This window comes from Ranitomeya imitator, chromosome 7 (assembly GCF_032444005.1).
Source record: "Ranitomeya imitator isolate aRanImi1 chromosome 7, aRanImi1.pri, whole genome shotgun sequence".
In the NCBI taxonomy this organism is placed as follows: domain Eukaryota; kingdom Metazoa; phylum Chordata; class Amphibia; order Anura; family Dendrobatidae; genus Ranitomeya; species Ranitomeya imitator.
This window is the reverse complement of record NC_091288.1, coordinates 144,788,287-144,815,880: the sequence shown is the minus strand read 5'-3', so window position 1 is coordinate 144,815,880 and position 27,594 is coordinate 144,788,287. Positions and strand designations below refer to the sequence as shown.

The window sequence follows — 27,594 nt, the reverse complement described above, 5'->3', positions numbered from 1 at the left end:
ATGAATGGCTTTTCAATGTATGTTTGCTCTAAAGTGAAGCAGCATTTCACAGTAAAACACATATGGCTGCAATAACACAGCCAGTGTCTGATTCATCCCGCCCGTGGCTTGGGCAGCATGTATCAGGGTCCATTTAACCCCTTCACAATGTGGCCAATTTCCTCTTTGCTCCCTTTCTTCCCAAAGCAGTAACATTTGTATTTTTCTGTCCATAGACACGAGGGCTTTTTTTTTGTAGGATGAGCTATACTTTTGAATGGCGAACTGGGATCACGTCACGGGCACGCCGATGAGCGCATGGAATGACACACACCCATGCTGGCACGTGTTAAATGCCGCGGTCAGTTTGAAGCACAGTTGAAGAAGAGCTCCACTCACGATTGTTAGAGGCAGGTCCTGGCTGTAACACACAGCCATCACCTACCTGGTATGGGGCGGGCTCCTTTACATGTGCCATACCTGTACGGTAGGTTAAGACTTGCAGAGTCTTTTCTAGTGTCACCAAATTAGAGAGGCAGCACACTTGGAGGGACTGCTGAGCCATACATATAATAATACAGAATAATTACGTGTCGTGTTTGTTTTTATGACATGATTATTAACACAGGTATGTTGCTGAAACCGCTGCTTGGATAGAGAGAAGAAACGGTTACATATCACAGTGTCTGCAGTGATAGACACTATTTAAAAACTTTTTTGATAGCAGGACTTTTTTTTTTTTTTACATAAAACAGATGTGTTCAATTATAACTGCTCTGACTATATGCTAAATGTCTGTACACCTTCCATAATGGCAACTCACCAAACTATCATATACAGACTTCCATCCGTCCTTTAGTCTCATAAAATCCTTCCGAATACCCTTGAATCTATGAACAGAATCAAGGCGACATACTTCATCCCAAGATTTCTGGGGCAGCCATGTGCATGGATTGGAGTGTGGATTGTCCAGTCCGAGGCCACCAGTCAGTAAGAACATCCATTCTTCTTCATCAATCTAAAATAGATATGACCATCATTATGTAATGGCAACATACACATTTTCTTCTATTCATATTTTTCATTTATACACTATATTGCCTGAGAAACAAAGTTTTAAAAAAAGCACATTGCAAAAAAACTCGTTCACCTATTAATCTTTAGAAAAAATGCCACTCTGCAGTAAGCAGTGCACACAGAACATATAACTGTCCATCCTGCATGATCCACTCCTGGCTTTAGCTTTTAGCAAACTGCATCCAAAACTGCAAGTGTCAAATGGCCTCAAAAAGACCAATGCTTTTCTTGCACACTTTTTGCCTTTCTGAACACAGTGGACTGTCCGAATGCTGTAACTATACAGACCCTCTGATCAGTGCTGGTGGGTCATACGCTATCCTAACAGTGGTGTTACAGCAGGATTACCGGCCAAACGCAAATTTATGGACTTTTTTCCCAATGTCTGTAAAATAAATCTCCATTTTTGTACATATTTCATGATGGTAAAACTCTACACATAACGGGGCCTAGCAATTGCTGGTAATGTGTATCAGTATACTAGTAGTATTTATCTATATATATATAATTGTCTAAGGGGTACTTCCATCTTTCTGTTGGCAACTTCCGTAATGTAAATCCCACGTCGCTGATTGGTCTCGGCAGCTGCCTGTCATGGCTGCCGCGACCAATCAGCGACGGGCACAGTCCGATTAGTCCCTCCCCTACTCCCCTGCAGTCAGTGCCCGGCGCCTGCTCCGTAATCCACTCCAGTCACCGCTCACACAGGGTTAATGCCAGCGGTAACGGGCCGTGGGTACCGCGCTCCGTTACCGCTGCTATTAACCCTGTGTGTCCCCAACTTTTTTACTATTGATGCTGCCTGTGCAGTAAAAACTAGTAAAAAGATGTAATGTTAAAAATAATAATAAAAAAAAAAAAAAACCTGCTATTCTCACCTTCCGTCGTACGACGATGCGCTCGCACCGGCCGCCATCTTCCGTTCCCAAAGATGCTTTGCAAAATTACCCAGAAGACTTAGCGGTCTCACAAGACCACTAAGTCATCTGGATAATTTCGCAATGCAACCTGGGAACAGAAGATGGAGGCAGCCACGCGCGCATCGTCAGTTTTGCTGGATCCTAGGGGGTGAGTATAACACAATTTTTTATTGTAATTATTTTTTTAACAGGGATATGGTGCCCACACTGCTAAATACAGCGTGGGCAGTGTTATATACCGCGTGGCTGCTATATACTGTGTGGCCTGTGTTAGATACTATGTGGGCTGTGTTATGTACTGCGTGGGCTGTGCTATATATTACGTGCCCTGTGTTATATACTGTGTGGCCTGTGTTATATACTATGTCGCCTGTGTTATATACTGTGTGGCTGCTATATACTGCGTGGGTTGTGTTATATAGTATGTGGGCTGTGTTATATACTGTTTGGGCTGTGTTATATACTGCATGGCCACTGTTATATACTGCGTGGCCTGTATTAACGCATCGGGTATTCTACAATATGTATGTATGTATATAGCAGCCACATAGTATATAGCACAGGCCACGTAGCATTTGCTATATACTACGTGGCCTCTGCTAAATACTATATGGCTGCTATATACATACATACATATTCTAGAATACCCGATGCGTTAGAATCGGGCCACCGTCTAGTACTTTCTATAATTATTGGCCTCTGCACCACAAGAAAATATGTTTCTTCAGCAGCTGTTTCTGTCTAATAACAGAAGATAAAACACTGGTACCTACAGTTAAGTCCATATATATTTGGACAGAGACAACATTTTTCTAATTTTGGTTATAGGCATTACCACAATGAATTTTAAACAACTCAGATGCAGTTGAACTTCAGACTTTCAGCTTTCATTTGAGGGTATCCACAATAAAATTGGATGAAGGGTTTAGGAGTTTCAGCTCCTTAACATGTGCCACCCTGTTTTTAACCCCTTTCTGACCTCGGACGGGATAGCATGTCTGAGGTCAGAACCCCCACATCAAAGCTGGGACATGTCAGCTGTTTTGAACAGCTGACATGTGCCCGCAATAGTGGCGTGTGAATTCGCGATTCACCCACCGCTATTAAATAGTTAAATGCCGCTGTCAAACGCTGACATCGGCATTTAACCGGAGCTTCCGGCCATCTGGCCGGAAATGAGCGCATCGCCGACCCCGTCACATGATCTGGGGTCAGCGATGCGCCTGCATAGTAACGATAGAGGTCCTTGAGACTTCTATCGTTACTGAAGCCGGTTTGCTATGAGCACCACCCTGTTGTCGGTGCTCATAGCAAGCCTGCAATTCAGCTACATAGGAGCGATCTGATGACAAAAGTAAAAAAAAAGTGAAAAAAAGTGAAAAAATAAAAAATATAAAAGTTTAAATCACCCCCCTTTCACCCCATTCAAAATAAAACAATAAAAAAATCAAACCTACACATATTTAGTATCGCTGCATTCAGAATCGCCTGATCTATCAATAAAAAAAGCATTAACCTGATCGTTAAAGAGCGTAGCAAGAAAAAAATTCGAAATGCCAGAATTACGTTATTTTGGTCGCCGCGACATTGCATTAAAATGCAATAAGGGGCGATCAAAAGAATGTATCTGCACCATAATGGTATCAATAAAAACATGGAGACGCTACGAGTATCGGAAAATGGCGCAATTTTTTTTTTTCTAGCATAGTTTGGAATTTTTTTTCACCACTTAGAACTTAGATAAAAGAGAACCTAGACATGTTAGGTGTCTAACCTGGAGAATCATAATGGCAAGTCAGTTTTAGCATTTAGTGAACCTAGTAAAAAAGCCAAACAAAAAACAAGTGTGGGATTGCACTTTTTTTGCAATTTCACCGCACTTGGAAATTTTTTCCCGTTTTTTAGTACATGACATGGTAAAACCAATGATGTCATTCAAAAGTACAACTTGTCCCGCAAAAAATAAGCCCTCACATGGGCATATTGATGGAAAAATAAATAAGTTATGGCTCTGGGAAGGAGGGGAGCGAAAAACAAACACGGAAAAATGGAAAATCCCAAGGTCACAAAGGGGTTAAAGGGACCAAAACTAATTGGACAGATTAAATAATTTTTTTTTTTTTCAAGTAATTTTTATTGATTTTTCTGTTATATGGGGATATGGATAAAGGGGTAAAGGAGAGATAGTGATAGGGAAGAGGAAGAAGTCCCCAAATATTATGTGGGGATTGAGGGAAGAAAGACAGGCATATGTACCAACCAACAAACAGTAGCATAAATTTACCCGACAAAGCCGCTTCGTAATAGCACCAAAATAAAGCAATCTTACAAAGTAATAAATCAGTATGAAATGTAAACAGAGTTCAACGTTGCTTTAGAAAACTAAGCGTAAAAGTAAAATTAGTATGCTCAGATAATGAAATAGCCATCGCTTCTTAAAAGCACCTAAAAGTAAAACAATCTTTCAAAGCAATAAATCAGTATGAAATATAAACAGAGTTCAACGTTGCTTTAAAGAACTAGGCGTAAAAGTAATATTAGTATGCTCAGATAATGAACTTAAAAATCTGTAAGGCAAACGTAAAGTAAATAATGATAATGTGTAGTACAAAGCCTGCCACGTCCGGGAAAGCCCCATGGCAACCCTAGGACTGTGTGGAGGAAAAGTCCGGTTCGATCCAAAAAAAAAAGTAGAAAAAAGCTTGTAAAGTGGAGAAGAATTATTTCAGTTACTCAAATAGCTTATTATTGATTAGCCACGTTGTAGACTGGTTAACCAGGGCAAAAACCCAATTTCGCTGTGAACGGTGGGCCAAAGTAGGCCCCATAGGGCTTAATTCCAGCATGTTTGAAAAATTCCAAGCCCTTGGAGGGTTGACGATCTAGTCCAAGAATAAGAAATCCCGGCTCGTAATAGTTCACGTGTGATATACGAAAAGGCTTTTCTATTTTGGAGAGTGGCCTTTGACAAGTCCTTATAAAAGGTCAAGTGTTTGTATGGGGATGAGAGAAATCTCGGATCTCTTGACATACCAAGGAGAGCGTTTCTCACCCAATTTGGATAAAACGAAACAATAACGTCACATGACAAATCCTTTGGAAGCGAGGACGGTCTGCGTTTTCTAACAGCTTTTTCGATCAGAAGACTTTCGTTAGCATTAGGAAATAGGTAAAAGATCATTGAGGAGACGTAACCCTCCAGCTGAGAAGACTGGATCATCTCTGGTATACCCTGATCTTAATATTATTCTTTCTTCTAAAATCCTCAAAATTGTCTAAGTTAGTTTTGAAAAGATCCATATTTTTTTGTATCTCATCTAGAGATTTTGAAGACTTGGGTATGGTTTGAGAAATGCTATACTCGATCCTTTCGTTTTTGTTGTTAAATGGAGATGATTCTGGAACAAGCGAAGATTCAATAGGTATGGCTGAAGGATTTAACTCAATGTCAGTATTTACTGAGGCTATTGTCTCTTTAAAAAGCTCTTTTATGAACGCTTCGAATGCTTTTGAGTTGTTTGTTTTGATTCAAAATTGACGCTTTTACCACCAAGATTCGTTTTGATGAGAAATGCTTTGAGAAGAGACACCATGAAGCCCACTGTCGGATACTCATCAGATGCCGGAATTTCCTCCAATAATAATGGGCCATGGGAAGAGTTTTTAGAGTTACAGATATCAGCAGAATTAAATTTCTCATATGAAGCCTCATTTGATGAAGAGCACCCATAGAGGTCACCTGTATCATAGTCTGAAGTATCGGATGTGTCAGTATTCCCAGAAAACTCCTTTGAGTGTAAAGCTTCCAAACTCTCCAAAGAACCAGTAGAACTATTAGATTGATCTGTCAATGTGTCCTTGTCACCTCTACCTCCATGCGCTCTTAGTGAAGCATCAAATCTATCAAAAGAAGCGAGTAGAGCCTCATAAAATTCCGTATTGGACTTGGTGCCGTCCGTTAGAGACCTATGTCTCTCAGAGATTTCCCCTAGTACTGTCTCTTTAAGTTTCTCATCCTGCAAGTCCTTGATGTTATGGCAGAGGGGGTTTATTTCAACAAGGTTATGGCTTGCTGGAATTCTAGTAAGGTCAATCCTCACACTAGCACTAGAATCCCCAGCTAAGTCCCCTGCATTAAGTTTATAAAGGAAAGGCTGCGCATGTGGTGTGTGGATATACGGTGTTCTGCTTACCGGCGCAGATGTCCTTTTGTCCTCTCCTGTCTCCTGCTCCTGCTCAGATCTCAGTCTAATGCCATCTGTACGTAGAGGTGTGCTTCCTTCCTCCATGTCAAAGCTCCCCCGACACGGCGCTGCTTCTCCCCCTTCCATGTGCAGCGACGCTACTTCATGTACCTCCAGTGTGGTGCTCCCCCGGCGTGCTCCTACTGCCGCCTCCTCCGCCGGCTGGATCACTCCACTGTGTGCCCTCTGTGCAGCGGTCCATGTCGCAGTCACAGTTCTGATTCCTACGTCCACTCGGTTCTTCGGCACAAACTCCTGTGCCCTGTGGTTCAGGCTGCTCCTCTTACTTTGGCTGGACAGCTGATTCCTGCCGGGCGGCTGATGCGGAGGAGTCGGCGCTCTGTACTCAGCTGCCGCCTGCTTCCTCCCTGCGTCCGAGTCGACCCCAGCTCCGTACCTCTTTCTGCTGCCACCTACGCCTACGCAGGCCGCCATTGGCAGCATTGCTGGGAGAGGATCTTTTAGCCCAGTCACAGTTCGGGCTCCCACGTCCACTAGGTTCTTCGGCACATACTCCTGTGCCCTGTGGTTAAGGCTGTTCCTCTCACTCTGGCCGGTCAGCTGATTCTTGCCAGGCGGCTGATGCGGGGGAGTCGGCGCTTTGTGCTCAGCTGCCGCCTGCTTCCTCAAGGCGCCTGAGTCGACCCCAGCTCCATACCTCTTTCTGCTGCCGCTTGCAAGCGGCAGCGTCGCTGGGAGGGGGGCTTTTAGCCCAGTCTATGTCCCAAAGGTCCGCTGTAATCCAGAGGTCTCAGGCTTAGCTGGAGCTCGACTGGGAGACGGCTTCCAGGATGCCGGTCCGCCATGTTTGATTCCATGCAGGGACAGCGCTCCTCCAGAGCCACGCTTGTTTCTTTGTCCTGGAGAGGGAATTCTCTCCTCGATTTCGGGTCCCTTCTTCTTGCGATAGGTACCAGGCATGCTTATAAATGTTTTGGTACCAAAATTACCCACTTTTGTAGGTTTTTAGTAGCTTGGATCTGGGAAATTACAGGAGCTCCTATAGAATAGGTCTGCTCCTGTTCCCGTGCAAACCACGCCCCCAGATTAAATAATTTTAAATAAAATGTTAATTTCTAGTACTTGGTTGAAAACCCTTTGTTGGCAATGACTGCCTGAAGTCTTGAACTCATGGACATCACCAGACTCTGTGTTTCCTCCTTTTTGATGCTCCTCCAGGCCTTCACTGCGGTGGTTTTCAGTTGCTGTTTGTTTGTGGGCCTTTCTGTCTGAAGTTTAGTCTTTAACAAGTGAAATGCATGCTCAATTGGGTTGAGATCAGCTGACTGACTTGGCCATTCAAGAATATTCCACTTCTTTGCTTTAATAAACTCCTGGGCTGCTTTGGCTTTATGTTTTGGGTCATTGTCCATCTGTAGTATGAAACGACGACCAATCAGTTTTGCTGCATTTGGCTGGATCTGAGCACACAGTATGGCTCTGAATACCTCAGAGTTCATTCGGCTGCTTCGGCCCTGTGTCACTTCATCAATAAACACTAGTGACCCAGTGCCACTGGCAGCCATGCATGCCCAAGCCATCACACTGCCTCCGCCATGTTTTACAGATGATGTGGTATGCTTTGGATCATGAGCTGTACCACGCCTTCGCCATACTTTTCTCTTTCCATCATTCTGGTAGAGGTTCATCTTGGTTTCACCTGTCCAAAGAATGTTCTTCCAGAACTGTGCTGGCTTGTTTAGATGTTTTTTAGCAAAGTCCAGTCTAGCCTTTTTATTCTTGATGCTTATGAGTGGCTTGCACCATGCAGTGAACCCTCTGTATTTACTTTCATGCAGTCTTCTCTTTATGGTAGATTTGGATATTGATACGCCGACCTCCTGGAGAGTGTTGTTCACTTGGTTGGCTGTTGTGAAGGGATTTCTCCACCATTGAGATTATTCTGCGATCATCCACCACTGATGTCTTCCGTGGGCACCCAGGTCTTTTTGCATTGATGAGTTCACCAGTGCTTTCTTTCTTTCTCAGGATGTACCAAACTGTAGATTTTGCCCCTCCTAATATTGTAGCAATTTCTCGGATGGTTTTTTTTCTGTTTTTCGCAGCTTATGGATGGCTTGTTTCACCTGTATGTAGAGCTCGTTTGACCGCATGTTTACTTCACAGCAAAAGCTTCCATATGCAAGCACCACACCAGAAATCAACTCCAGGCCTTTTATCTGCTTAATTGAGAATGACATAATGAAGGGATTACCCACACCTGTCCATGAAATAGCCTTGGAGTCAATTGACCAATTACTTTTGGTCCCTTTAAAAACAGGGTGGCACATGTTAAGGAGCTGAAACTCCTAAACCCTTCATCCAATTTTAATGTGGATACCCTCAAATGAAAGCTGAAAGTCTGAACTTCAACTGCATCTGAATTGTTTTGTTTAAAATTCATTGTGGTAATGTCTATAACCAAAATTAGAAACATGTTGTATCTGTCCAAATATATACGGACTTAACTGTACCTACTCCTTATCTCCATATTCTCAATAACCCAATCTCTGATGATCCCCCGAAGCACCATCAAATCCATTATCATCAAATGTAAAGAACATGGTACCACAACAAAACCTGTCAAGAAACGGCTGCCCACCAAAACACTCAACCTTGGCAAGGAGAGCATTAATCAGAAAGACAACACAAAGACTAAAGGTAACCCTGTCGGAGCTGCAGAGCTCCCACACAGAGACTGGAGTATTTGTCCATATGACCACAATAAGCCATACACTACATAAAGGTGGCCTTTATAGAAGAGTGGCCAGAAAAAAAGCCTTAACTTACACATAAACATTGTAAGACTCATTTTGAATTTACCAAAAGACATGTGGGAGACTCACCAAATGTATAGAAGAAGGTGCTGTGGTCAGATGAGACCAACATTGAACTTTTTAGCTACCAAGGTAAATGCTATGTCTGGCACCAAACCAACACAGCTCAACACCCCAAGAACACCATCCCCATAGTGAAACATGGTGGTGGCAGCATCATGTTGTGGAGATGCTTTTCAGCAGCAGGTACAGGGAAACTGGTCTGAGTCAGGAGGGGAAGAGAGGGTTCAAAATGCAGGGATATTATTGAGCAAAATCTGTTTCAGTCTGTCAGTGATTCAGTGATTTGTAACTGGGATGGAGGTTGACCTTCCAAGAAGACAATGACCCAAACAAGTTGCTAAAGCAACACTCAAGTGACGTAAGGGAAGACATGTGAAGTGGCCAAGCAAAGCCCAGACTTTAATCCAATTGAGAAACTGTGGTCAGACTTGAAGATTTCTGTTCACTAGAGGAAACCATCTAACCTGAAGGAAATAGAGCAGTTATACCTTGAGGAATGTGCAAAAATCCCAGTGGCAAGATGTAGAAAGCTGACAGAGACTTATCCAAAGGGACTTGCAGCTGTAATTTCCACAAAAGGAGGCTCTACAAACTACTGACTTTAAGGGGGTGACTAGTTATGCACACTGATATTTTTAATTATTTTGTCCTATTTGCTGTTTGTTTCACAATAAAAAGAAAATGTTGACAATAGTAGGCATATTCTTTACATGAACTGATGCAAACACTAAAAAAAACAGTCAAATTTCAGGTTGTGAGGTAGCAAAACTCAGAAAATTCCAAGGATGGTGAATACTTTCACAAGCCACTATATGTGTGACAGTATCAAATGCCTTTACAAAGTCCAGATAAATAAAATCAGCAGCATTACCCACATCCAGAAAGGATAAAAATTGAGTAGTTTATTTAATCAGGTTAAACAACACCAACACCAACAACATTTCATATTAAATTACATGGTCACTTATTACACATTTTTTATTACAACACTGAATATTGCTTACCATGTTTTCATGCTTCAATAGGTTTACTGTTAGGCAGAAAGAAAAGAGAAGCTTGTCCTTTTCAAACAGAGAACGGCATACATTTTTGTACAACGAGTATGTGAAGTGATCTTTCAGTATTTGCAACCTTAAAAAAAAAATGTTGTTGCTATAAAAATTGTTTTATAAATGCATCTATTACATAATTGCTGAATTTATAGCTAGAAAGCAAGTGTTCTACTACAGAGTTAACCTTGTGCCACTGTACAATGTTGCTCCTGTACAGTACCATGTCTGCACGATATTTGCCAGTGCCATCTACAGCAGTATAAAATCTCCTGTCCTGCTTGGCACCAGCAGTGCGGAGCTGTGTTTGTTTCCTGCTGCTGACAGATCAGTGATATGAATCTGTAAATGCTGCTCTATTGATGCATATGACAGAAGATAATCTTCTATCATATGCATCAATGGAGAGCCATTTGAAGTTTCACATCACTGGTCTCTCAGCATCAGGCAAAAACACAGCTCAACTAATTTCAGCTCCTGTATGTACCACCACCCTGCAGTATATGATCTAAGCCCCTATATAATGAACCCCATCCTGCAGTAAGTTGCTCCTTTTAACCCCCTCCTGAAATTTATAAGTACATCTCTCCTCTCAGTCCCCTAAATACAGCTCCATCCTGCAGTCCATCGCCCCTCTTAGTTACCAGAAAACAAGCACACCGACACTTTTTGGGTCTGAGCTCTGCACTGTAATGTGACATCCTCCTTCACAAAAGAACTCTGTATAGATACATCACAGAGCAGAAATATGTAGGCAGGAATCCATCTGAGAGAGACAGCACCATGCATGATCAACTTGGGCCTCCAGAACTACAGGAAAGCCTAGAGTGGGATCCCTTGGTGGGATTCGGGGGAGGGTGATATGTGCAAAACGGGGCCGATTTAAAAATGTGTTGCCACGAATTAATAATTATATTATTATTAGAGCTCACATTGTGATTTTGAGAATAACCTTTTGGCCATGTTCACAGTTTCAGTATTTGGTCAGTTTTGTACATCAGTATTTATAAGCCAAAACCAGGAGTGGAACAATCACAGGAAAAGTATAATAAAAACACGTCACCACTTCTGGATTTATCACCCACTCCTGGTTTTGGCTTACAAATACTGATGTAAAATACTGACCAAATAATGAACGTGTGAACATGGCCTATAAGTAAGAATTTAGGTCCCAGGAAAATTCACCGATTACTTAGTTTCCTACTGGATTCTCTAAATAAGCATCTCTAAATATGAAAGTTTGAGCATAATCAATCTAATAACCAACTGTTATTAATACATAAATAATTGACATAAATTAACCTACCTAGTCAACAAATGTTCTGACTTCTCCGAGTTGTCTATTGACATAACAAAAAGATTAATGAACCATGTAAGTGAATATTGGTACATGGGCTCAATGTTGGCTAAGTCAGCAATGGAAAAAAACAGAATTGATGAATGGATAGAGATGGGCCGGTATCCCATTCTGGTTGAATCAATCTTTTTCTCTGTTGCCTCAGCAACTGTTTGCTTCTCAGAAATTTCATTTGCTAGAGCCTTGGAGGAAGACAATATTTTAATGGCAGTTTCATCTTCTAATATGTTGCCTTCTGAAGTTGAAAGTACTTCTAAGATCTTGTCTTCAATTTCCTTTAGCTGCCTGGAAAAAAATGTGCCAAGTGTTACATGGAAAGATATGATGGAAAATAAATAAAATCAAAATTAAATAATGTAATATTTTTAAAAAAATTATGCTAGAAATAAATGTTCTGGCAATAAAGCTATGCTTCTCCTTGGGTTCTTATTTAGGGGCTGCCTATAAAGGACAAACTTCACAAAAATGATTAAGATTTTTCATAATATTCGTAATATTTTATTCAGAATATATTTTTGTAGCTCTTCTTTTCTATTTTATTGCTAGAAATACTTTACACTGCCCTATTGTAGTAAAATGGATTTCTCATCTTAGATATTTGACATGCCTACACTTTTCCCAGTCCCACCTGTCAACCCCATTCGACCTGGTGAAGAGCACATGCCTCCATTCACTTCTGTGCAAGTTATGAGAACAGTCCTTGATTGGAGACCAATAAAGTTGGTCTCAAGTAATTTAACCCATTAGTCAGTACTAAGTGCCAAGATGTTTGACACAAGGAGAGGGCTCCTTCTGTTAGCCTATCCCCCTCAAGATGTGACTCTTGGGGTCTGATGTTTTGCTATGACATGTAGAGACCTTACAAATAAGTCCTGGTCTGCCAAACACCTATATTGTATACCAGAGTAACACTGGCAGGCAATAATACTGGAAAATATTACATGATATTTCTTTCCAATAATATTGGAAAAAAACACATATTTCAAAACAGTCAACTGGAGAACACAATTTTTATTGAGCTAGATCTGACACTTGTTTTTGACAAAATTTGGGCTTCAGAATCCAAAAGTGATCACATATTTTCTCTATCACGTGTGGCAGTTCAACTCACTTGGCGGTAAACGGAGGTAGAAAACAGGAACACTGTCTCTTTAAGTCTTCATTATGTGGCAGCATAAACCAACAAGAAGGGGAAAGTAAAGACAGCCCTTCAGGCAAAAACAGGTAAACAACAAAACAAACAAAATGCTGTAACAGAGTCCATACTCTCCGGATAACATCCCGCTCTGCAGTAACACAGGTTCAGTCTTTCCTCCACAAGACACAAACCACTGGAGAATCCTCTCTCCAGTCTTGCTGAACCAAGACTGCCTCTGGAGCAAAGCCATTTAAGCCCCAGACCACGTGACTCTACCCCCATGTGCCGGATCTGCAGGTGGAGATAAGGTGGACACCCTCCCACTCACTCTCTGGATGGCCACATAAAAATTAGCCCATTATGGAACTTAGCTTACACCTCCCAGCATGTGGTGTGCTGGAGGAAATTACATTACATGTTACATGACGCGTAGTGACACATATCTCCCGCCTCCAGCACAATACCTGTGACTTTGTCACACATAACTTTTTGAGTTACAGGATACCCTCCAAACCCACACAAAATGCACATACAATAGAAAATAATGCAAAAAATAACCTGAATGTAATGTTTATTTAAAACTATTCTGTTCATACAAAACATAATATATATTGTTACTGTAATGGAAACTGTAAGCAAGTAGTAAAGTTATGTAGCAGTTAAGGTAAAAATGTATGCTTATAACTGTTCCTGGAGTGTTCAATCTGTGGACAATCTTGCCCGATGCTCCAACAACATTCAGCCATCATATGTACATCCCATCTACCCTGATGCCGTCCCTCCATGACCTTCAAATCTTGGTGGAATTGTTCACTGACTGCACCAAGGTTTTCAGGGAAGTTGGTAAGATGCACCTTCATGCTCATCTTGCAACCAAGCATTTTGTAGCTCTCCAAGAGTTTGTAGACAATTTTGGTTTATTTGTTTGCTTGTGTTTTACCCAAAAAGTCCTTAACAATCTCTTTGAATGATAACTAAGCTTTCTTTTGGAGTTCTGATACTGTCCCGAGTAAACTCTTGACACACTGTTTGCGCACCATCTAAGAGGCCCAAGATTTATCTAAATCATCAAGTTTTACTTTGAAATATACAAAATAGGCTTGCATGACGAATGTGCTAATCATCCTTTGACTGAAAATGATGAAAATGCCACAGATATAATGAAAGGAATCAGAGCTGTTAAGGCACATGCAACTAGAAATAGCAGAGACAGGCATGACCTGAAAGAAACTAAATAAGTGTGCAAATAAAAAAATATATTCTGCTAACCTCTTGTATATAGAATTTTGGAACATGTTTCACTATATATTGTATAGTGCCACACAACCTCTCGCCACACCGTCTCACGTGTAACTGAAGAGCCTAGACAAATAACAACCTTTTGCTGGTTGTCAAGTTCGTCCTCCAGCCCTCCACACTATAGGGCGGTTCAGTGTTGGCCAATAGGGGTGCACTAATGCTAGCCATGATCCAGCCTAAAGTAATCGCACTAATATAAACTACAGAGAAAAACGTGATAGAAGAAAATGAACTGCAGTTTTGTAATCTTAATGCATACTTTAGTCTAAATCAGCAGAAAAATCGAACTCAACAAAAATTATGTTCAAAATTATCCCCCAGCGACATAGAAGTGATTAAATGAATGCTGACTGTAATCCCCTCAAGGGCAACAAAAAAAATTTTTTTCAATAGTTTACTATAAAAAATACATATTCAGTAATGACCCACAAAATAAACTTAATTTGTTGAAGCACAAGAAACAATGGTAGAAATGCTGCGTTTTGAGGTTTTAACCCCAAAATACTGTATATACTCGTGTATAAGCCGAGTTTTTCAGCACATTTTTTTAAAACGCCCTCCCCCCCCCCCCCCCACCACGGCTTATACACAAGTCATTGTCCCAGAAAGACGGCGGGGGAGGTGGAGCAGTGGGTCACAGAGGCAGGAGCTGGTGGCTGCGGCTAAAGCCTGTACCCGCTGCTAAAGAGAAATGAATATTCACTGCATAGGCAATGAGTATTCACTTCTCTTATAGTGTGCACAGTTACAGCCAAAGTTGCCGGCTTCCACCAGCGGCCGGGCTGGCACGGGTGCCCGCTCATTAACCCCTTTACCCCCAAGGGTGGTTGCACATTAATGACCGGGCCAATTTTTACAATTCTTACCACTGTACCTTTATGAGGTTATAACTCTGGAATGCTTGCATGGATGATTCTGAGAGTGTTTTCTCGACTGTTTTCTCGATATATATTGTACTTCATGTTAGTGGTAAAATTTCCTTGACATTACTTGAGTTTATTTGTGAAAAAAGCGGAAATTCGGCGAAAATTTTGAAAATTTTGCAATTTTCCAAATTTAAATTTTCATGCCCTTAAATAACACAGATATGTCACACAAAATATTAATAAGTAACATTTCCCACATGTCTACTTTACATCAGCACAATTTTGGAACCAAATTTTTTTTTGTTAGGGAGTTATAAGGGTTAAAAGTTGACCAGCAATTTCTCATTTTTACAACACTATTTTTTTAGGGACCACATCTCATTTGAAGTCACTTTGAGGGGTCTATATGATAGAAAATACCCAAGTGTGACACCATTCTAAAAACTGCACCCCTCAAGGTGCTCAAAACCACATTAAAGAAGTTTACTAACCCTTCAGGTGTTTCACAGGAATTTTTGGAATGTTTACAAAAAAATGAACATTTAATTTTTTTCGCAAAAAATTTACTTCAGCTCCAATTTGTTTTATGTTACCAAGGGTAACAGGAGAAATTGGACCCCAAATGTTGTTGTGCGATTTGTCCTGAGTACGCTGATACCCCACACGTGGGTGTAAACCACTGTTTGGGCGCAGGGCAGAGCTCAGAAGGGAAGGAGCGACATTTGACTTTTCAATGCAAAATTGGTTGGAATTGAGATAGGACGCCATGTTGCGTTTGGAGAGCCCCTGATGTGCCTAAACAGTGGAAACCCCCCAAAAGTGACACCATTTTGGAAAGTAGATCCCCTAAGGAACTTATCTAGATGTATGGTGAGCACTTTGAACCCCCAAATGCTTCACAGACGTTTATAATGTAGAGCCGTGAAAATTAAAAAATCATTTTTTTCCCACAAAAATGATCTTTTAGCCCCCAATTTTGCATTTTCCCAAGGGTATCTTGAGAAAATGGACCCCAAAAGTTGTTGTGCAATTTGTCCTGAGTACGCTGATACCCCATATGTGGGAGAAAACTAATGTTTGGGAGCATGGCAGAGCTCTGAAGGGAAGAAGTGGCGTTTTGGAATGCAGACTTAGATGGAATGGTATGCTGGCGTCACGTTGCGCTTGCAGAGTCCATGATGTACCTAAACAGTAGAAACCCCCCACAACTGACCACATATTGGAAACTACACCCCCCAAGGAACTGATCTAGATGTGCTGTGAGAACTTTGAACCCCCAAGTGTTTCACCAAAGTTTATAACGCAGAGCCGTGAAAATAAAAAATCTTTTTTTTAACAACAATGATTTTTTAGCCCCCAGTTTAGTATTTTCCCAAGGGTAACAGGAGAAATTGGACCACAAAAGTTGTTGTCCTAGTTCTCCTGAGTACGCTGATACCCCATATGTGGGGGTAAACTACTGTTTCGGCGTATGACAGAGTTCAGAAGGGAAAGAGCACCATTTTACTTTTTCAACGCAGAATTGAATGGATTGAGATCGGATGTCATGTTGCGTTTGCAGAGCCCCTGGTGTGCCTAAACAGTAGAAACCTCCCAATTCTAACTCCAACCTTAACCCCAACACAACCCTAATCCCAACCCTAACCACACCCCTAACCCCAACACACCTTTAATCCCAACCCTAACCACACCTCTAACGCCAACACACCCCTAACCTAATTCCAACCCTAACCACACCCCTAACCCCATCACACCCCTAACCCTAACCCCAACAATACCACTTACCCTGACATACCCCTAACCCAACCATAAACGTAATCCTAACCCTAACCCCAACTCTAGCCCCAACCCTAACTTTAGCTCAAACCCTAACCTTAACCCTAATGGGAAAATGGAAATAAATAAAAAAAAATTATTTTATTATTTTTCTCTAACTAAAGCGGTGATAAAGGGGGTTTAGATTTACTATACCGGGTGTTAGGAGTCGAGTTTCCTCTGCTGCACAGGGGGAATCTCGATCCCTGTCTGCTGCGGTCTCCCATTCTGTACCGGCCGCAGTGGGGCCTGCTCAGCGGAGGCGTCGCTCCCAGCGTCTTGCTGGGACTGATTCTGTGCAAAGGGTTACTGTTGCCTTTTCTGGCTCTCCTGTTGTACCCTGCACTGATCTGCGGCGAGCGGGCTGCTCTGGGACTAAGTCCTTATTTGCACACACTGAGCATGCCCAGGGCAAGATCTCCCGTTGGAGATCGAGGGTCACATGCTCAGGTACAGCAGCACATTCCATTGGTCCTCCAGGAAGGTCCTGAAAGGGCAAAACTTCAGTAGCAGCTTCCTGTGCTGCAACTATATAAACTGCGCATGACCGCACGGCCATGCGCTAGTATTGTCTTGATAATATGTGTGTGTGTTGTGAGTGAAAGTCGCTCTTTAAAATACCCTCCCTATTGGATGACTGTTCGCGGAAGGTGTATGTTTGCTATCTAGCGCCCGACTTATCCAATAGCACGTTACACACATAACAGCGTCTAGTTGCTGTGACCGCCTGTACGGCGCCGTGCGCTTCCTCTGCGCTTTCCTTACCCAAGCCTGGGTGGTTAGTGGCGTCTGTCAGTGCGGCACTGCATGCACTCTCGTGCCTTTATATACTATTTTAATAGTTTCCTTACACACCCAGTTGCGGTGTTGTGCCAGCAAGTGGTCTAATCGGACTTCAATCCTGTGTTGGGGTTGTGTTCGCTGACTTCTTGCTCGTGCTCTATGTGCGGTACCGCGGTCCTGTGACTCAACAGGATCGCTTCCTTCACGCAGGGTGAAGTTAACCCATGCGTGTATACTTATAGTACCGCCATATAGTCCGTCTTACTAGCAGCAGGGTTTTTACCTGCACGGTGGACCTCGGACTGCAAACGCACCTAGTTTCATATCATCTATACTTGGTGCGTTCCGCCAGTCCTTAACATAATACTAGCGCCAAGGTCTGGCTAGTAATGACGGACGATCAGCGTTTACAGCGGTACATCCAGCAGTTGGAGGGAAGGTTGGCGGCTCTTGAGCGTTCTACCTCAGCTGTGGATGTTACTGCTGTCGCTGTTCAGGCTGCAAGTGTGGCTGCAGCTACCTTGTCCACTGCCGCCCCTGTACCGACGCTATCTCGCCTCCCGCTACCAGAGAAATTTTCTGGTGACAGTAAGTCCTGTAGGGGTTTCGTGAGTCAGTGCTCAGTACATCTCGAGCTTCTGGCCTCTCGTTTCCCTACAGAGCGGGCTAAGGTGGGCTTTATCATATCTTTATTGTCGGACAGGGCGTTGCAGTGGGCTACGCCGCTGTGGGAGCGTGGCGATCACGTGGTGCAGAGTGCTCCGTTATTCCTGAGCACTCTGAAACAGGTCTTTTTAGGACCTCGTGTCACCCATGATACGGCGCTCCAACTGTTGGCATTGACTCAGGGCTCGTCCTTGGTCAGCCATTTTGCCGTCCACTTCCGCACTCTAGCATCTGAGCTGGAGTGGTCGGATAAAGCCCTTATTCCCATATTTTGGAGGGGGCTGGCTGACCACGTTAAGGATGTCACCAGCGGTCGAGGAAACGTCAGTGTCTAGTGGTAGTAGGTGGAGGTGCACTAGACACGGCGACGTTTGCCTCCAAATTGTCCTTTAAGGGGACAATAACTTTTGGCTCATCCTCCCACTCGGTGGAGCTCTGTGTGGATTCTGGAGCGGAGGGCAATTTTATGTCTTCTGCCTTCGCCCAACGTCACGCAATACCCCTGGTTATGCTATCTCAACCAGTAACGGTAAGAGTGGTGAATGGGTCGACACTCCCCGCACAGATAACACATCAGACCATCCCTTTTACTCTGTCCATGTCACCATCCCATCAGGAGATTATATCTCTGCTCATCATTCCTGAGGGGATTGATGAGGTCCTGTTGGGGATACCTTGGTTACAGTACCACTCTCCTCACATCGAGTGGTCCTCAGGCAGAATTCTGGGATGGGGTGAATCATGTGGGGGTAGGTGTCACCGAGAGTGCGTTCAGTTTGCTACTACAGAGGTGCCCGCAGATCTTTCCTCTCTTCCCAAGCAATATTGGTCTTATGCAGACGTGTTCTCCAAAAAGGCGGCGGAGACCCTTCCGCCCCATCGCCCCTATGACTGTCCTATCGATCTCTTGCCAGGTGCGGAGCCTCCCCGGGGTCGAGTTTATCCATTATCTCTCCCGGAGACGGAGGCCATGCCTCAGTACATTCAAGAGAATCTGGCAAGAGGGTTCATCAGGAAGTCAGTGTCACCTGCTGGGGCAGGGTTCTTCTTCAGGCAGAAGAAGAATGGGGAATTACGTCCTTGCATAGACTACAGGGGTCTTAACGCTATCACCGTTAAGAACAAGTATCCTTTGCCCTTGATATCCGAGCTCTTCGATAGGCCTCGGGGAGCTAGAGTGTTTACTAAATTAGATCTGCGGGGGGCTTATAACCTGATTCGCATCCGTGAGGGGGACGAATGGAAAACGGCGTTTAACACCAGAGATGGGCACTATGAGTATCTGGTGATGCCCTTCGGGCTCTGTAATGCCCCAGCCGTTTTCCAAGACTTTGTCAACGACATCTTCCGGGATATGCTTTCCACCTCAGTTGTAGTCTATCTGGATGATATTCTCATCTTTTCTCCAGATATTGACTCCCACCGGAGAGATGTTGGCAGAGTCTTCGACCTCTTACGGGCAAACTCTCTTTATGCTAAGTTGGAGAAGTGTATGTTTGAGCAGGAGTCCTTACCTTTCCTGGGCTATATCATCTCCGCCCAGGGATTGGCTATGGATCCTGCCAAACTACAGGCTGTGATGGTCTGGCAAGAGCCCCATTCTCTTAAAGCGGTGCAGCGCTTTATGGGGTTCATTAACTATTACCGCCAGTTCATTCCCCACTTCTCAACTCTGGTAGCTCCCTTGGTAGCCCTCACCAAGAAGGGAGCGAATCCCAAATTGTGGTCGGAAGAGGTCTCCAAGGCCTTCACTTCTATTATGTCCCACTTTGCTAGCGCTCTCATCTTACATCGTCCCGATGTGGATAAGCCATTCCTAATGGAGGTGGATGCCTCATCTGTTGGTGCTGGAGCAGTCCTCTATCAAAAGGATGCTCAAGGTCGGAAGCATCCATGCTTCTTCTTCTCTAAGACCTTCACGCCAGCGGAGAGAAACTACTCCATCGGAGATAGGGAGCTGCTAGCAATGAAATTGGCCTTTTCTGAGCGGAGACATCTTCTGGAAGGTGCACGCTTTCCCTTCCAAGTTTACACGGACCACAAAAATTTGGTCTATTTGCAAACAGCCCAGCGGCTAAATTCTCGTCAGGCCAGATGGTCCTTCTTCTTTTCCCGGTTCCACTTTTCCCTTCATTTTCTCGCCGGGGAGAAGAATATTCGTGCTGACGCTCTCTCTCGCTCCCTTATGTCAACTGAAGAGGAGGAAGAGGAGCCTCGGCTTATTATCCCTTCCGAGGGCCTGAGAACCGTAGCGCCGGTTTCGCTGGAGTCTGTGCATCCGGGCAAGACTTTTGTGCCCATTAATTTGCGACTGGAGGTTCTCTCTTGGGCTCATTCGTCCAGGGTGGGTGGACACTTTGGGACAAAGAGGACATCTGAGCTACTGGCGAGGACGTACTGGTGGCCGCATATGGCCCGGGATGTCATGGATTATATTCTGGCGTGTGTCTCCTGCGCCAAAAATAAATCTCCGCGTCAAAGGCCAGCTGGGTTGCTCTATCCCTTGCCGGTGGCAGATAGGCCCTGGGAGATAGTCGGGATGGACTTTGTCGTGGGTTTACCCAAATCTCGCGGCTGTACCACCATTTGGGTCATCACCGATCATTTCTCAAAAATGGTGCATTTGGTGCCGCTACCACGGTTACCTTCTGCACGGGCCTTGGCAGCGTTGTTCATTAAACACATCTTCAGCCTACATGGTATGCCTGACAAAATGGTCAGTGACCGGGGTCCCCAGTTTGCGTCTCGGTTCTGGAGAGAGCTTTGTCGTCTTCTCAGTATTGAGTTGAATCTCTCTTCCGCTTATCATCCCGAGACGAATGGGTTGGTAGAGAGGGCCAACCAGACCTTGGTCACATACCTGCGACATTTTGTTTCAGCCAGGCAGGATGACTGGGCATCCTTGCTATCATGGGCAGAGTTTGCGCTGAACAACGCCGTAGCCGACTCCACTGGACAAACTCCATTCCTCCTCAACTATGGTCAGCATCCACGGGTACCTGTGCCTATGCCCGTGTCTTCCGCAGACTCCAGGGTGGCAGACTGATCTGTGGAGGCACGGGTGTTGTGAATTCTGTGGCAGAGCTCCCTCCTGTGGTCACAAGTGGTACTTCGGCTGATTCTCTCTGTGAGCTTCTGTTGGTGGAGGGAAGTGGTACTGCGGCTTCTGAGTTTCCTCCCTCAGGTGATCTGGTGAGGTCGTTAGGTGCTTCTCTACTTAACTCCACCTAATGCTTTGATCCTGGCTTCCTGTCAATGTTCCAGTGTTGGTCTTGCTTTTCCCTGGATCATTCCTGTGGCCTGCTGCTCTGCATAGCTAAGTTCTTCTTTGCTATTTGTTTGCTATTTTTTCTGTCCAGCTTGTCTAATTTGTTGCTAGAAGCTCTGGGACGCAAAGGGTGTACCTCCGTGCCGTTAGTTCGGTACGGAGGGTCTTTTTGCCCCCTTTGCGTGGTTTTCTTTAGGGTTTTGTGTAGACCGCAAAGTTACCTTTTCTATCCTCGATCTGTTAAGAAAGTCGGGCCTCACTTTGCTGAATCTATTTCATCTCTACGTTTGTCTTTTCATCTTAACTCACAGTCATTATATGTGGGGGCTGCCTTTTCCTTTGGGGTATTTCTCTGAGGCAAGGTAGGCTTATTTTCTATCTTCAGGCTAGTTAGTTTCTCAGGCTGTGCCGAGTTGCATAGGCAGAGTTAGGCGCAATCCACGGCTGCCTCTAGTGTTGTTTGGAGAGGATTAGGGATTGCGGTCTGCAGAGTTCCCACGTCTCAGAGCTCGTTCGATGATTTTGGGTTATTGTCAGATCACTGTATGTGCTCTGACCGCTATGTCCATTGTAGTACTGAATTGCCTTTCATAACACACGGGATTAGAGTTGAGCGACCTTGACCTTTTTAGAGTCGAGCCGGGTTTTGCGAAACCCGACTATGTCCAAAGTCGGGTCGAGTGAAATCGGCCGATTATGACGTAAAGTCGGGATCGACCGAAACACGAAACCCAATGCAAGTCAATGGGGCAGCATAGTCGGCAGTGAGTGGGGGCCAGGAAAACACCTAGAGTACCCATTTTAATGTCAAAACCATCCATTCTTCTTAATGAAGCTTGTCAAGCGTAATTTACCTTATAATAATTGGAAGGCATTTGAAATTGGGGGTCATTTGGCTAAAGTTGTGGGGGGTAGGGCTGGTTCAAGTAATTAGTGGGCCCAGTAAATCTCGACCACGTCACGGCAGTGGAGCAGGGAGAGGTAAGTATTTAAACTTTGCAAGTGCTGTGATCCTGAGCAAGCAGGGGGGGCCCACTCGTTGGCATTGGCACTGGCACAGGGCCCCTCAAAGTACAGCGGTGTGTTTGCATGGCGGGGGCGCCTCCCACCGGCAGCAACACTTTTGCGTACTATGAGAGGCCCTGTGCCAGTGACGTCGCCAACTAGTATTCCTCCCCCCACCTGATGAAGGAACCTGCACTTTCATCTGCACCTTCCTCTTTGTCCCCGTGTAAGGTGGTATGGTATGCGGGAAGAGGAACCTGACTTTCAGCAGGGTCACAATCTTGCTGTGTAGCGTGCACGGGGAATTTTGCGTTATGGGTCAATGTACCAGCAGACTCATCTATCACTGGCTGGGCAATGGGCAGGATGAGGAGGAAACACAGATATAGGCCCAAAGAATAAAGTGGGCTAAATGCAGTTCAAAATTGGTAACACAGGACTAACCAGGGGGCATTGCAGTGGAGGACAACTGGAATGAGAGGCTGACACAGAGAGTAGGCCCAAATCAGTAAGTAGTCGAAATGCAGTTCAAAATTGGCAACCGTAGTAAACAGGCGGCACAGCTTTGTTCAGTGGAGGAGAACAGCAAGGAGTGGCAGACACCGATAGTAGGCCCCAACCCAACTAGTAGGCCAAATGCAGTCTAACATTAACAACTACTTAACGAGAGCCTGAAAATGGAATGTCAGGACAGGAAACCAGGAGAACAGCAAGGAGTGGCAGACACCGATAGTAGGCCCCAAACCAACTAGTACGCCAAATGCAGTTGTTCCATTTAACCACAATTTAATGAGAGCCTGAAGATAGAAGCTCAGGAAAGGCAACCTGGGGAACACCTTGGAGTGTAACACACCATCTCTCTCCACCCCATACCCAATTTGTAGGCCTAATGCAGCCTACTTTCCGACACCTACTAAACGAGAGCATGAAGATCGAAGCTCAGGAAAGGCAACCTGGGGAACACCTTGGAGTGTAACACACCATCTCTCTCCACCCCATACCCATTTTTTAGGCCTAATGCAGTGTACTTTTCTACAACTACTAAACGAGAGTCGGAAGACCGAAGCAATGGCAAGGAAACCTGGGGAACACCTTGGAGTGTAACACACCATCTCTCTCCACCCCATTCCCCATTTTTTAGGCCTAATGCAGCCTACTTTCCGACACCTACTAAACGAGAGCATGAAGATCGAAGCTCAGGAAAGGCAACCTGGGGAACACCTTGGAGTGTAACACACCATCTCTCTCCACCCCATACCCATTTTGTAGGCCTAATGCTGTGTACTTTTCTACAACTACTAAACGAGAGTCGGAAGACCGAAGCAATGGCAAGGAAACCTGGGGAACACCTTGGAGTGTAACACACCATCTCTCTCCACCCCATACCCAATTTGTAGGCCTAATGCAGCCTACTTTCCGACACCTACTAAACGAGAGCATGAAGATCGAAGCTCAGGAAAGGCAACCTGGGGAACACCTTGGAGTGTAACACACCATCTCTCTCCACCCCATACCCAATTTGTAGGCCTAATGCAGCCTACTTTCCGACACCTACTAAACGAGAGCATGAAGATCGAAGCTCAGGAAAGGCAACCTGGGGAACACCTTGGAGTGTAACACACCATCTCTCTCCACCCCATACCCAATTTGTAGGCCTAATGCAGCCTACTTTCCGACACCTACTAAACGAGAGCATGAAGATCGAAGCTCAGGAAAGGCAACCTGGGGAACACCTTGGAGTGTAACACACCATCTCTCTCCACCCCATACCCATTTTTTAGGCCTAATGCAGTGTACTTTTCTACAACTACTAAACGAGAGTCGGAAGACCAAAGCAATGGCAAGGAAACCTGGGGAACACCTTGGAGTGTAACACACCATCTCTCTCCACCCCATTCCCCATTTTTTAGGCCTAATGCAGCCTACTTTCCGACACCTACTAAACGAGAGCATGAAGATCGAAGCTCAGGAAAGGCAACCTGGGGAACACCTTGGAGTGTAACACACCATCTCTCTCCACCCCATACCCATTTTGTAGGCCTAATGCAGCGTACTTTTCTACAACTACTAAACGAGAGCATGAAGATCGAAGCTCAGGAAAGGCAACCTGGTGAAAACCTTGGAGTGTAACACAACCTGTCTCTACACCCCATACCAAATTTGTAGGCCTAATGCAGCGTAGTTTCCACCAACTACTAAACGAGAGCCGGAAGATCGAAGCTCATGAAAGGCAACCTGGGGAACACCTTGGAGTGTAACACAACCTCTCTCTACACCACGAAAGGGCTGATTCTTAGGAAGGAAGGCTGTTGTAAATAAGCATTGCGCGTCCGAGGGTGATTATATTCTTATTCGGTATCTACTCACCCTCGGACGCGCCATGCTTCTTGATTTGTAATTAATGTTTATTTGCAATGTGCTTTTGACTTACTCAATTATTTTTTTAGTTATTGATTTTATTAAATTAATAGTTTAACATCTTATTGGAAATAATTTAAAGGAGACGCGACAGGACAACACTCGGTGGATGCCATATCTGTGTTAACAACTCCAAAAAACTTTCAGTTAACTTCTTGCAGGAGAAAGAAATTGTAGCTGTTGGACCTTTGTAGTACAGTTCCAGATATTTGTTGTGTGTTTGTTTTGATTGTTAAAATGTCTGCATTTGAGATCTCAACACGATCTTATTTTTTATAATCAAATTAATTTTTTAAATATTTTATTAGGTTGGTTCAAGGGGTACACGGGCCGCAGTAGACAGGTCAGTGGAGGCCTAGTGGAAGGAGGGACCGCAGATGCGCCACTGTTTCACCCATACACAATTAGTAGGCCTAATGCAGCGTAGTTTCCAACAGCTACTAAACGAGAGCCGGAAGATCGAAGCTCAGGAAAGGGAACCTGGGGAACACCTTGGAGTGTAACACAACCTCTCTCTACACCACGAAAGGGCTGATTCTTAGGAAGGAAGGCTGTTGTAAATAAGCATTGCGCGTCCGAGGGTGATTATATTCTTATTCGGTATCTACTCACCCTCGGACGCGCCATGCTTCTTGATTTGTAATTAATGTTTATTTGCAATGTGCTTTTGACTTACTCAATTATTTTTTTAGTTATTGATTTTATTAAATTAATAGTTTAACATCTTATTGGAAATAATTTAAAGGAGACGCGACAGGACAACACTCGGTGGATGCCATATCTGTGTTAACAACTCCAAAAAACTTTCAGTTAACTTCTTGCAGGAGAAAGAAATTGTAGCTGTTGGACCTTTGTAGTACAGTTCCAGATATTTGTTGTGTGTTTGTTTTGATTGTTAAAATGTCTGCATTTGAGATCTCAACACGATCTTATTTTTTATAATCAAATTAATTTTTTAAATATTTTATTAGGTTGGCTCAAGGGGTACACGGGCCGCAGTAGACAGGTCAGTGGAGGCCTAGTGGAAGGAGGGACCGCAGATGCGCCACTGTTTCACCCATACACAATTAGTAGGCCTAATGCAGCGTAGTTTCCAACAGCTACTAAACGAGAGCCGGAAGATCGAAGCTCAGGAAAGGCAACCTGGGGAACACCTTGGAGTGTAACACAACCTCTCTCTACACCACGGAAGGGCTGATTCTTAGGAAGGAAGGCTGTTGTAAATAAGCATTGCGCGTCCGAGGGTGATTATATTCTTATTCGGTATCTACTCACCCTCGGACGCGCCATGCTTCTTGATTTGTAATTAATGTTTATTTGCAATGTGCTTTTGACTTACTCAATTATTTTTTTAGTTATTGATTTTATTAAATTAATAGTTTAACATCTTATTGGAAATAATTTAAAGGAGACGCGACAGGACAACACTCGGTGGATGCCATATCTGTGTTAACAACTCCAAAAAACTTTCAGTTAACTTCTCGCAGGAGAAAGAAATTGTAGCTGTTGGACCTTTGTAGTACAGTTCCAGATATTTGTTGTGTGTTTGTTTTGATTGTTAAAATGTCTGCATTTGAGATCTCAACACGATCTTATTTTTTATAATCAAATTAATTTTTTAAATATTTTATTAGGTTGGTTCAAGGGGTACACGGGCCGCAGTAGACAGGTCAGTGGAGGCCTAGTGGAAGGAGGGACCGCAGATGCGCCACTGTTTCACCCATACACAATTAGTAGGCCTAATGCAGCGTAGTTTCCAACAGCTACTAAACGAGAGCCGGAAGATCGAAGCTCAGGAAAGGCAACCTGGGGAACACCTTGGAGTGTAACACAACCTCTCTCTACACCACGGAAGGGCTGATTCTTAGGAAGGAAGGCTGTTGTAAATAAGCATTGCGCGTCCGAGGGTGATTATATTCTTATTCGGTATCTACTCACCCTCGGACGCGCCATGCTTCTTGATTTGTAATTAATGTTTATTTGCAATGTGCTTTTGACTTACTCAATTATTTTTTTAATTATTGATTTTATTAAATTAATAGTTTAACATCTTATTGGAAATAATTTAAAGGAGACGCGACAGGACAACACTCGGTGGATGCCATATCTGTGTTAACAACTCCCAAAAACTTTCAGTTAACTTCTTGCAGGAGAAAGAAATTGTAGCTGTTGGACCTTTGTAGTACAGTTCCAGATATTTGTTGTGTGTTTGTTTTGATTGTTAAAATGTCTGCATTTGAGATCTCAACACGATCTTATTTTTTATAATCAAATTAATTTTTTAAATATTTTATTAGGTTGGTTCAAGGGGTACACGGGCCGCAGTAGACAGGTCAGTGGAGGCCTAGTGGAAGGAGGGACCGCAGATGCGCCACTGTTTCACCCATACACAATTAGTAGGCCTAATGCAGCGTAGTTTCCAACAGCTACTAAACGAGAGCCGGAAGATCGAAGCTCAGGAAAGGCAACCTGGGGAACACCTTGGAGTGTAACACAACCTCTCTCTACACCACGGAAGGGCTGATTCTTAGGAAGGAAGGCTGTTGTAAATAAGCATTGCGCGTCCGAGGGTGATTATATTCTTATTCGGCATCTACTCACCCTCGGACGCGCCATGCTTCTTGATTTGTAATTAATGTTTATTTGCAATGTGCTTTTGACTTACTCAATTATTTTTTTAATTATTGATTTTATTAAATTAATAGTTTAACATCTTATTGGAAATAATTTAAAGGAGACGCGACAGGACAACACTCGGTGGATGCCATATCTGTGTTAACAACTCCAAAAAACTTTCAGTTAACTTCTTGCAGGAGAAAGAAATTGTAGCTGTTGGACCTTTGTAGTACAGTTCCAGATATTTGTTGTGT

At 43.8% G+C, this 27,594-nt stretch overlaps 1 protein-coding gene across 2 annotated transcripts in view; it reads right to left on the bottom strand.

Moving 5' to 3' along the window:
• DNAH7 (dynein axonemal heavy chain 7) overlaps nucleotides 1-27,594 on the bottom strand; it is a 560,306-nt gene that overhangs the window by 110,571 nt on the left and 422,141 nt on the right. For both annotated transcript variants that reach the window (XM_069733889.1, XM_069733890.1), the window contains 3 exons: nucleotides 11,416-11,751; nucleotides 10,065-10,191; nucleotides 803-997 (listed from right to left, as the gene is read on the bottom strand). In XM_069733889.1, the coding sequence (XP_069589990.1) occupies nucleotides 803-997; nucleotides 10,065-10,191; nucleotides 11,416-11,751 (658 nt within the window). The remainder of the gene's footprint in view (nucleotides 1-802; nucleotides 998-10,064; nucleotides 10,192-11,415; nucleotides 11,752-27,594) is intronic.